Source organism: Lepidochelys kempii, chromosome 7, assembly GCF_965140265.1.
Source record: "Lepidochelys kempii isolate rLepKem1 chromosome 7, rLepKem1.hap2, whole genome shotgun sequence".
Taxonomy (NCBI): domain Eukaryota; kingdom Metazoa; phylum Chordata; order Testudines; family Cheloniidae; genus Lepidochelys; species Lepidochelys kempii.
This window is the reverse complement of record NC_133262.1, coordinates 118,607,878-118,620,162: the sequence shown is the minus strand read 5'-3', so window position 1 is coordinate 118,620,162 and position 12,285 is coordinate 118,607,878. Positions and strand designations below refer to the sequence as shown.

At 44.0% G+C, this 12,285-nt stretch overlaps 1 protein-coding gene across 1 annotated transcript in view; it reads right to left on the bottom strand.

The window, feature by feature from the left end:
* SORCS1 (sortilin related VPS10 domain containing receptor 1) overlaps window positions 1-12,285 on the bottom strand; it is a 424,169-nt gene that overhangs the window by 76,280 nt on the left and 335,604 nt on the right. Inside the window, exons 9-10 of the mRNA XM_073354427.1 lie at window positions 7,443-7,622; window positions 3,871-4,017 (exon numbers count right to left, since the gene is read on the bottom strand). Coding sequence (XP_073210528.1) covers window positions 3,871-4,017; window positions 7,443-7,622 — 327 coding nt within the window. The remainder of the gene's footprint in view (window positions 1-3,870; window positions 4,018-7,442; window positions 7,623-12,285) is intronic.

Below are 12,285 nucleotides of genomic sequence, written 5' to 3'. Positions count from 1 at the left end.
GACGTGCCAATCTCACTGCCACTAGCCCCAAAATTGAAAGAAGATTTTTAACAGCTTGGGTCTCTCCTCCAACTCAAAGCTTGTTGCTCTCTTACTTCGCATCACCGGTGCATTTTCTGTACAGTTCCCCCCTTCCTCTCCCCTGCTACAAGGCTCTCACTTTTATTCAACCAACGAAAGGAAAACTGGCAGCTGGCTCTTTCAGAAAGAAGACCTGTCCCAGCACGTGCTAGTAAGTCCGTTTAGTTCAGGTTTCTTCTAATTCCTTCCTTGCACATTTCTAGCTCAACCTGTGATCCAGACCTTCTGTGCCCTAGTTGGTCCCTGATCTTCTGGTATTCCATCCCTTGTTAATACCTAAGCATGAAGAAGTATCCATACTGGCTCAGCCAATGGGTGTGGCATCCTACCTGTTTCTATAATTTGACACTCCAGGGGAAGGCTGAAAAACAAACAAGCCCCTCTGACCATGTATTTCACCTGGCCAGTTTGTGCAATGCTGTAAGATGAGTGAGGGAGGGCCCCATTCCTTCCCATTCCCTACTCCTACAGGCAATGACCCAAAGCCGACTGAAATCAGTGGACAGAGTCATATGGACATTAGATCAGGCCTGATATTTAGGCCTAGATCATCCAGTTCCCAGCCCAATGCGTGACAGGGAGTGCAAGGTTGCTGCTCTCCAGCACCTACTGGAGGCTACGTGGGATGTAGGTTAAACAGGAGACATAGTCCCCTGCACAGACTGGAAATAAACAAACCAATGATGTGCTTGTTCCATTAGTCAAGAGAGCAAACGGGGAAAATGGGGCAAGATTTGGATGGAGAATGGGCACGTGTGAAGAAATTTAAATGGAATCCAGAGTACAAAGAGGTGCTTGGCTGGGCAGTCCCCCCTTGACCTTACTGCTCATATTAGTCAGGAGTAAATTAATAGCTGGGGAGCGGTATGGCCATTTCATGCAGGACTGAGTTCCCCAGCTCTTGTTCCTGCCCCATCATCTCTCAGCTTGCTGTCAGATGACATGCACTCAGCCACAGCACTGTATGAGATGAAGCCGGGTGTTGCCTTTGGCTTGCATAGCTATGATCCTGTTGATAATCATGAGGTTATCCAAAACTTTGCTATCCAGTTCTTAAGAAGAGAGTGTTTAAGAACAGCAAAAAAAGAGCAACCACCCTTTGTCATCAGGAGCTGCCCTCTCCCCAGTGTAAATGGCTCATAACCAGTGCACTACAGTCAGTGTTACTAGAGTTGTGCGCTTTGTAAATCCTGTCTCTAGCCCAAGGGCACAGGTAACCTATGTTGTGGCTACCGGCGACTCAGCTACAAACTGGGAAAAGCTGTGGGCTGTTTCTACAGGTATCATGATAGCTGTTACATCTCTGCAACAGGATGCAAAGCAAGCCCGGATATTGGTGAGGCAGTGTAGACCAGTGGGCTGACCCTGGGGCCAAGGGTAAATAGCTCTACAGGGATAATTGGTGCTGTGACACTGTCCGGATGCATGACCTTGAGCAACTCACTTAACTTCTCTAGGCAAAATTCTGCTCTCGTTCACAGCAGGGCAACCCCACTGAACTCAGTGCAACACCTTCTCCAGCTGTAAAATGAGGAGCATAACAACTATATACCTAACAGAGTTTCCCCAATACCATGAAACTCCCATCCTGATTGGGTGCTACTGTAATATATAGAATAACAATTAATAAAAATATAAATACTCAGTATGATTACATGTAAGATTCAGAAGCTGAAACTGCTGTTGGTTTATCTTCAGTCTTACAGGACTGGGCTCCCAGACCAGACCCCAAACCCTCCAAAATCCTAGTCCCTTCAGTCTGCCAGACATTCCTATAGCTCTCGGATTCCTTCATTACTTTGAAGATCCTGTTGCAGGACTGCTGCTCATTTCTACTTTGGCTCTCTGGGGAATGGGAGGCAAGGAGCGTAGGTGGAGTGGGAAAAACATAGGGCTCTGTCCACTAACTTCCCACCTCTTATGTGCCACAATTAGGGGCTAGCTAAATGGTGTGGATAAAGTAAGAACCTACCTTGCTCAGAACTCAAGTCTCAACTTTTCTGAAGGCCTATAAAATCCACTTATTTTTCCTTACGTGTCATTTCCACTCCCCCTCTGCCCCCAATTCTTGCCAGTTTTGCAGAAACAGAAGAAGTACTAAAACACAATAATAATAGGTTACAGAGTAGCAGCCGTGTTAGTCTGTATTTGCAAAAAGAAAAGGAGTACTTGTGGCACCTTAGAGACTAACAAATTTATTTGTTAATAATAACCACCTAACTCTTATACAGCACTTTTTATCAGTAGATCTCAAAGTGCTTTGCAAAGGATGTCAGTATCATGATCCCCATTTTATATATGGGAAAACTGAGGCAGAGAGGGGAAAGTGACTTGTCCAGTAAGAGTTTGGGGTTCTTGTATGTATTTTTGTAAATACATTTTGTAAATTTTGTAAATTTTTGTATTTTTCTTGCCTTGACTAGAAGCAACAAGTCCTGAAAATCTTACAGGAGAAACTGTTCTCATAAGATGCCCTGCTCGGTTCTGCACACCCAAGAGGCTCAGTTAACCTTTGGAGAAATATCTGCATTTTGTTGTGCTGATCTAATCTGCCCCTTGCCCGCCACCCTAGTAACCTTCTCCTCTTGATGTCTCCGTCATTTCTGTGTGAAAGTCCCACTGTTCTGTAAAAAGGCTAGTAAATCCCTAGGTACCCTGTTGAGAAAGTACATACCCCCACTGCAAATGAGCTGGGCTCTTCTGCTGGGGTACATCATTTGTGTTACAGGAGATGAACCCAAACCAAAGCCCTGACCCAGATCTGAATTTTGCAAATGGCCACTATATTTATAATGGGCTGAGCCAGAACCCTTTGATCTAGATGCACTTGGATTTGACTATAAGCACTTCCAGGCAGACACCATGCACCTACCACAGGTGTTTATTACATACTGTTGCCGTAGCACTTTGGGGCCCCAGCCAGGGATCGGGGCCCCACAGTGCTAGAGGCTGTACTCGCACAATGAGAAGATGGTCCCTGCCCCAAAGAGTTTACCATCAAAGCCGATGATGAGAGACAGCAGGTGGCTACAGCAAAGACACAAGTACAGCGAGACCATTATGGGAAGTGCTTCCTGATCCTGACTGGCTCCCAACAGTCGGAGCTGTGGGGGTGTCCAGATTACTATCCCAATCTCTGTATGGGCATGGGAGGTGAGACTAGGATATTTATTTTGAAACAGTTGCAAAATTCCATAGAAACTCCTCTGAGTTGGTTTTGCTAACGATTTTATACATAAACACACAGATTTTTGTAATGTGTTGACTGCCCTAGTCTCTGGCTATGCAACATAAGTGAAAAACAAGAAACATCTAATAATAAATTACCTACAATAGACACGGCAAAGCCCCCATCCCCCTTTTAATTCTGCAGCTTGTGCCCATCTCTGGTGACTGCCATATCTCAGGAAGATCCTTCCTGAAACCTGCACTGGTCCCCTGCTGGCATCTACAAATAGCTCGTTTGCCCCACCTAGTGTGCAGAATTTCAACAACACTGTGACAGAACCGGCTGCCTCAGAGGAGATCATCAGCTCTACAGAAAGAAGCCTTATTGGAGAACATTTCCTTCATTAAAGATATATAAATAAATAAAATAAAATAGCCTGGCTCTTCCCATAATGTCTGGCTGCCCAAGCCTAGCATCACTGTGCCCTTGTAATGAAGCTTCCTGTCCGTGCCATACAGCATAGCCATGAAGACCAGTCCTATTTATTGTTTAAAAGCCTGTATCATCTTTGTGTTGTTACCTGGGGGAAAGTTGTTGTTGTTTTTTAAAGCAGTACTTACTAGGAGGCAACGAACAGGGTTTCCTCTTAGATCAGTGTCTGGAGCTTGCAGCAAGCGCCAGTCTCTTCCTTTGTTGTAGGTGATGAAAGTTTTCACTTGGTTGTCAATCTTCTTGTTAGCCAAGAACATTCCCTTTATCCCTGCTACCTAGGAAAAATTGACATGGCTGAAAAAAAAATATCAGTTGGACTCCGATCTTTGATGTGCACATGTGATTACCCGTCAAACCCTGTAGGGACTGAGTCACAGCATCTGTGTGATGGAATCTAGGGGGAGAATTGCCAATGGGTGTTAAAAGGAGGAAAGTTATGGGCTTTATTGGAACAACACAGAGAAGTGCTGCAGATGGGAGATAAAGCCTGTGCTTTCAAAAGAGTGTGGAAACCTGAAATGATGTAGGTAACACTCAGTACAAGGTGACAACCTCTCTCTTTGGTAAGAGGAAATACACAAGGAACAGTCACTCATTTCTCTCTGCTGAGTCAACCACAGCAACTGCTCCCTTGGAAACAAAACAATAATAAATTAATACTTTGCATTTCTATAGTGCCCTTTGTCCAAGGATCTCAAAGTTCTTCATTAATCACTGGTATATTAACCTTAGAATCCCCTGCATGTATTTTTATCCCAATTTTGCATGTGGGGAAACTGAGGCACAGAACAGTTACAGTGACTTGCCTACGGTTGTGGTAGAGTCAGAAATAAGAACCAGATCTTCTGACTCCCTGTCCAATATTTTACCCACAAGGCTATGCTCCCAGACCCAACATCCCGTCGGCGTTGTGAAAAGTTGCTATGTTGCGTTGTTAAAAGGTGGATTACATATAGAGTCATGTGAGAATCAAGCAGGAAAATATCTTTGTTTTGCTCAACGCACCTGGCAAAACATTCCAGGTTGTTCAACACACTGAAAATCAATAGTGCAATATCCACTGTAGCTTGAGAGCGAGTCTGTTAGGCTGTTGCTTTATAAACTATGAGAGCTATGATGGGATTGGAGGGGGGAGGGAACATGCTATCTGCCATCGGGGTGGTTCAAGGGTCCACTCCACCCCTGTTCTGACAGCAGGGAAGTGAAGGAATTGATGCACAATGTCAGCTTCAGTACAGACTGGCAGGGAAAAGATAAGGGCATTTGCAAATGTAATGGAGGGGGGGAAAGCACTATAAGGGAAAAAAGATCTATTAATAAAGACAGAAGGGGATGAAAAGAATGATGGCTCAGAAACAACTGGTACACCAAATATTTTTCTATAAAATCAGTGTTTAGCAGAAAAAAAATTTAGACCATTTGGGAATAAAAAAATAACTTAGATGTGCTTTAGTCAAGTCCAATAGAGGGGTAGCTGGGTGAAATGTCATGGCTCATGTTAGACAGGAGATCAGACCAGACGATCTAATCGTCCCTTCTGGCCTCAGACTCTGTGAATCTATGCTGTATTAAGAGAGCTCTGAAAAGCAATTCCTTTGAAAATATGAACATTTACTGGCGGAACTGACCAAAGATATCGTGGCTACATGATTCTGATGAAATGTTTTGTTCAAATTTTAAATTTTGACCAAAAAACCAAAGAGTGAAATGTTCAGTGAAAATTACACCATGTTTTCTGCATGGTTCTATATACTAGTGAGCTAGCCTGGATGATATCGATCTTGGGCATTTAAGGGAACTAGTGAAACAGTAAGTTTGTTTTGCTAAGAGCAAGTAAAAAAAAATTGTCCCAAAAATTGTGTGAAAAAATTGGTTCTCTTTTGTTGGGAATTTTGAAATTTGAACATTTTTCCATCATCTATACAATAGCAGTACTCATCAGGCTCAGTCCACCTCCCCTTTGAGGAGACGTACCCAGAGAGAGGATCTGGCCTAATTATTCTATACACACTGCCACCCTCACACACTCCACTGAAACCAGACAAGATTACATGTGACAAACACCCCCGCCCCAAACACACCAACTTGACCCCATCCCAGCACCAGTACCCATGCTGCAAACACACCACGGACATTCTTTTCTAGATGCTGCTGTCCTCACACCTGCACAGAGTTTATAGGATTTCAACTTTTTTAATTTGCCTTTGGATTTTCTTTCTTTCTGTTCTTCATCTCCATTTATCCCTAAACACTTACTGTTTGCAACAATCCTACTGGGAGATTCACGCTGGATGGCTTCCAGCTCTCCTCCAGCCAGAACATCAGATTTCAAGGGAGGTTTTTGCCAGGCTCAGTGTCAGCCAGTATTCTTTCTATCTAGGTAATCAGCAGATCCGACGCTTCCCAGTTCCTACCATCTGTCAGCCTAATAAAACAAAGGCTTTTCTTTCCCCCTGGGATGTAGGACACCTTTATATAATGCAGTGAAACTACTCCTTGAACTGACAGTAATAAGAGGCAACAGCCTTTCCACGGGCTGCCAAAGTTGCAGATCGATTAATAGTGAAGACTTCACCAGGATGATGAAATGGCCATGCCCGTTCCCTGCAATTCATCTGCATTTATACAGCACCCGTTCGGGCTTTCTACATTGACATCTCAAGGTGGTTTCCAGTTAAAGGATATTCAAAGTCAATCCAGCTCATGGAGTTAATACTGAGGTAAAAAGTGTCTTCCCTTTTAGAGGGACTCAGTGTTATTCAATGGATTTCATCTTTCAAGGTGGGAAACCACCTGTAGGACACCTAGGGTGAGAACTTTGCCCTGCTCCAGCCTCTTTGTGCCATGCAAATGAGCCAGAGTGCCATAAAGGGGCCCTAAAAGCCCAGGTACCATCCGGGGAAGATTCCCACCATCCAGACACTGCAGAAGACAGCTACTAGTCTGCCTTCCAAGGACACCTTTGCAAGGTCTGGCATAGGGAACATGCTAAGAGAAAGTCAGGGTGGGGCTTCAGCACACAGCTCTGTGGAGATTCTAGGGTGCTCAGGGAGGTAGTCAGAATCTAGACAGATGCCATGGGGAGTCTAAGTAACACCAGGGGCCACTCCAGTCCCCAGAGCAACTCAGAATCAGGAGGGTGCTACAAGTGGCTTAAAGCTGCCATTCCTCCCTCACCTCTTGACTATGAGTTCTGGGCTGTGACTCTTAGAGGTGCAGCATAAAGACCTTCAGCCTTGGGATTCTATGGCCCTGGGACTTCACCTAGGCAGGGTGTTGTGTGTTTTATGTGATCACTAGATTATGGCTTTTACAGTTCCCACAGCAGGAATTCTGGCTGAGTCAGCTAAAATTCCTTCTGGGGGTTCCCAGGTAGTGAATGGTTGCAGCAACTGCAAGGTGCCGTAGAGCTGTTGAGTTAGGCATGGGCTCCCCTAAGTGTATGGCCAGTTCTGTTGAGGCCAGATCTTACAAGGAGATTCAAGGGTGAACCTTCTTGTACAACAGTACAAAATCTGGGCTCTTTGAGGTCCTTGGATAAAAGGCATTGCACCAGTCCAAAGTTACGTGATGGTGTTCAGCCACATAATGTCTCCACTAATCACACTCGTGGTACAAGGTTGTGAACGTTCATCACAAAAGCAATGTTATTGGAAGAGCACGAACTACCAGGATGGGATCATTAGCACTCGTGACATACCTCATAGAGGTCGATCATCACATTACCCTCCAGCCGTCGGCTACTCTTGACATTCTCCAAGGCCAGCGTGAAGTAGACCCCTCTGGTGTCAGATATATAAAGGTTGTACGTATCGTTCTGGTTCCACTCCTGCACAGCTGCAAACACTTGATTCTCATCTGTGCTGATAACATGCATATCCTGGGGAAAGGACACCGAGGCATGATATTGTAGGACAACTCAGTTGTATCAGTTCCAAGGTCAACACAGGTTAAATCCTGGAAGATCAAGGGCTGTATTCATTCTAGAATCTAACCAGAAATTGTAGACAACATTCCTGCAAGCAACTCTTCTGCCGGTTTGCAAAGTAGTAATTAACCATGGAGGTGTTAATTGAACATTCACATTGGCAACACTTTTAAGCACATTGTGGTACAGCAGCAGTTTGTGAGGAGGGAGGGTTCTATAAAAATGTATAATATCAGATGGGTTTTCTTCCCCCTTGCTACATCTTAAACATGAAATGTGATTGAAAAGGAAATCACTGTACATTACTGAGCTAAGATAAGAAAGCAGCCACTTCTTATGCATTTTGTGGGAGTTCAGTGTCCCCCAAAAATTAACAGATGCCAGAATGGCTAGTGAAATTCTATGGCCTCTGCAGTTATTAATTAATTATATTGCCATAGCACCTAGGAATCCAAGTCAAGGATCAGACTCCAGTGTGCCTACACACCGTGCAAACATATAACAAACAGATGACCTCTGCCCCTTAGATGGAATAGAATTTCAGGGTTCTCAAACTTCATTGCACCGCGATCCCCTTCTGACAACAAAAATTAATACACGACCCCAGGAGGGGTGAACCAAAGCCTGAGCCCACCCAAGGGCTTCAGCCCCGGGCAGGGGGCCTGTAACCCGAGTCCTGCTATCCAGGTCTGAAGTCCTCAGGCTTCGGCTTTGGCCCTAGGCGGTGGGACTCAGGCTTCGGCTTCCACCCCCAGGCCCCAGCAAGTCTAAGCCAGCCCTGGTGACCCTATTAAAACAGGGTTCCAACCCACTTTGGGGTCCTGACCCACAGTTTGAGAACCGCTGGAATAGATCATCAGAATGTTCCTTTCTGGCCTTAAAAAAAAAAAAACTATGGAGAAAAAAATAATCCAGATTTCCTTGGCACTGGCTAACCCTCAAAAAGCAAGGACGTTCCCTCTTGCTCTGGACTGACATCCCACTGTTTGGTCACTTATTCGAAACTCAGCCAACCTTTTTGATCTGTAAAACTGGGAACTTTATCTGAGGTAGATTTCTTTGGCTATGATATTTCCTCTTGCTTCTGTTAATTCTATAAATACCACACAAATAAAATGTCCTGATGGGTTTTCACACTTCTTGCTGAAGCATGGAAGTGTGAAAAACAATAGGGGAAAAAATTCCAGTTAAAACCCTTTTTTTAATACATTCACTGGGAATGTCAAGTAAAGGTTAAGCTCACCTTATCTCAACTGGTTCCTCCACCCCTAGATTTTATATCTGAGGGATGAACATCCACTTTGACTTGCTTAATTACATCACAGTAATGAACATCCCAAAATAATCTGGTATTTCGGGCAAATAGACTGGGTTACATTCTGCAATGATGTAGAAGGTGGGATAAATCACACTGGCTTGCAACGATTTAGGGCATATCTGTGTGGCAAAGAAAGGTGTGTTTGTAACTGGGGTTAGCTAATTTGGGTTAAAACAGCAGTGAAGACACAACAGCTCAGCTTTTAACTCAAGTTAGCAACTCAAATTTTAACTTAGCACCCAGAGTTAAGCTCTAGCTGCTCAACCAAGTTATAAGCCATGTCCTCGCTGCTATTTTAATCTGAGTTAACTATTGTGGAGTAGCTAACCCAAGTTTTTCCCCAGTGTGGACATATACTAAGAGTCCCTTATGTGTATACGCACAGACATACATCCTAGGAGTGGCTCAGCCAAATTCAGAGATAATGCATTACGGAGGTTGTAAGTAGAGCTGGTCAAATAGTATTTGGCAACTATACTCTTTCAGGAATTTCACCATTTTTGATCAAATAGTTTATTCACCTAATACTGATTTTTCCCGATATCTGACCAGCTTTAGGGAATGCTGAAGGCCGTTTCATGAATGCCAGTGAAATTAATCAGGTCACTTATTCACTGAAATCTTTTCTTTCCAAACTGGGGTGAGTCTCAGTGAGTAAGAAAATCCAATTCAGGCTAAGGGAATCTAAGGATATGTCTAGTCTGCAAGCACAGGGTGTGATTGCATTTTTAGTAGACATACACGAGCTTGGTTTAATCTAGCTGTAGACAAGCTGTGGCAGCTCATGCTTTAGTGGGGGCTGTCCAAGCCCACCCAGAACACTGGGCAATTACTTGTGGTGCTAATCCGCTCAGAAGCTTCACCTCTCTGGTGCCCAAACAAGGTAGATTAAATCTAGTTTGGGTATTTCAGCTAAAGCTACATCACACCCTGTGATTACAGTCCAGCTGTTCCAATAGTCCAATGCAGTGTAAAGTGAGTCTACATTGGTATAACATACACATTACAGGGGCCAGAAGGAGGTGTACATTACATCAACTTACATTTGCCTCTGCATGTGGGTCTGTTGTCCTATATATGCCTGCACAGTGTAAGCACATGACGGACAGAGACTAACATAAATGTATCAATTGGGTGCTGTGTTAGTCCAAACCCTTCTTGGGATTTGGTCAGCGAGTTTCCCTCGATGCAGCATAGCCTGGTGGATTGGACATTAACATGTGTTTCTTGTCTTTCCAAAGACAAGAGAAAGAGCAACGTTATGCCTGAGAATTTGATCGGGTGTCTATGAAAGTCTAAAGGCCAAAGCTTTCTGAATTGTTAACACAACGTGACTGCCCTTTTCTCACTTGGTCGGGGAACTTTGCCTCTTGGCAAGTTTAGCAGCAGGAATGCAATACCTGATTTATCCAGTCAATTGTGGTCACTGTCAGCTGTTTTTAAGGTTCTATATCTTAGGATTTTTCTGGCTATTGCTTCCTCCACAGGGCTACAGACTCACATGGTAAGACAGCACTGATATAAAATGGATGAACAGCACCGATTCTTTCCATCATTATCTAACTTGGAACTATATAAATGACTTGACTGTATGACAATCACATTGCTTTGTCTGCCTTCATGTTTACAGCTGATGAGTAAGCTACTCCAGATCCAGCACAAGTTGGTGGCTGGAGATTTAGGTATGTCTAGAAATTGGGGTGAGTTTAAGTGGACTGCACTAGTGAAATGTTAGGTGTACCTGTGCTATTCTGTGCTGAACTCTATTAGAGAGATCATGAACCACCCATTACAGATCATGATGCCATAGTACAGAATGGGAATTGCAACTCAAGGTTTCCTCTCATTGTATCAATTAATGTTTCTTAACCCAGTCTCAGAGGTACGATCTCCAAGGGCAAGACAAACATATCAGGTAAGAACCAAGGGAGTTAAGAGTCCACAACCCATTCAGCCCTTTGCTCAGACGATAATTATTAGCAGCAGTGATTGTGGGTTTTATGGCATAAACCCTGCCCACATGAGCTGGGCTGCAACCCATCAACTCATGTCACCAAAGCCACCAGTTGTCAGGTGGCAACTCTCTTCCCTGGTACAAATTCAAAAGAGGTGACAGATGCAGAGGTGAAAATGTCTGTATTCCATTCCTCAACCCCACGAGCCATTCGAGAGTTTGGCACTGTCAGCACTGTTTACCACGTTTGGGCCCAATTTCTTAGTGGAGAGAGATTAAAGAGAATCTAGGCATAGAAGGAACTGTTTGTTTCAATTCCTTTGGCTAGCACAGCGCTTTGTACATTTTTAATAAAGGCAGCTCTCCTGCTTTGATAGCAGCATCCCAAATATATGCATTTTTTCCTGTTAGCTTCTTCTACACCAAATGTAGCTCTTCATCTTTTGAAAATGTTATGAGATTGTAATGAAGCATTTTTTCTCCTTAAACATCATACTCACACTTGGATCAAACAGCATTTACTGTTCCAATTCTTATTTCATTTACAATAGGCTAAAATTAATCATAACTTTACTTTCCCCAGTGCTCCGTAGATCTCAGAGAAAAGACAGATGGAGAACTAAACATGTAGTGGGAACACAACTCAAACCAAATATCTCATCACAGATGGTCTGAGCTAGTTGCAAGTGGGAATTCTAAGGGTCATTTTGCATGGGCATTACAATCACTGGTCTGAAAAGATTCCAATTATTTTTTAAACTTCTGTTTCAAATAAGCGCTTATTTGAGTCTGCTCTGCCTTCATAGGATAATTCCTCCTGGTTCTTTAGGATGGCAGGAGTTTCATTCTGTGTAAGAATACCTGGGCCAAGATTTGCAAAAGTGACTAGAGCTTTTGGGTGCAGCACGGGGGTGGGTTCTGCATTATGAAAAAGAACTTGCTGTGGGATGGGAGGAGAGACTGCTGAGGACATCATCCCCCAACCCACACACCCAAACCTGCAAGGGTAAATTAATGCTGACCTTGTTAGTTGTAACTAGCTTAGATCCGCTTACACATGTTGGGATAGCCCTGTTTTGGGACAGTTCAGGAGGATTCCATGGCATGGTGGCCCTTGAGGTCACCACAACAGACAGACCTGTACCTTCATGGATCCCTTTAAAGACCCACCCACATCATAAGAACGGCCATACTAGGTCAGACCAAAGGTCCATCCAGCCCAGTATCCTGTCTGCTGACAGTGACCAATGCCAGGTGCCCCAGAGGGAGTGAACCTAACAGGTAATGATCAAGTGATCTCTCTCCTGCCATCCACCTCCACCCTCTCACAAACAGAGGCTAGG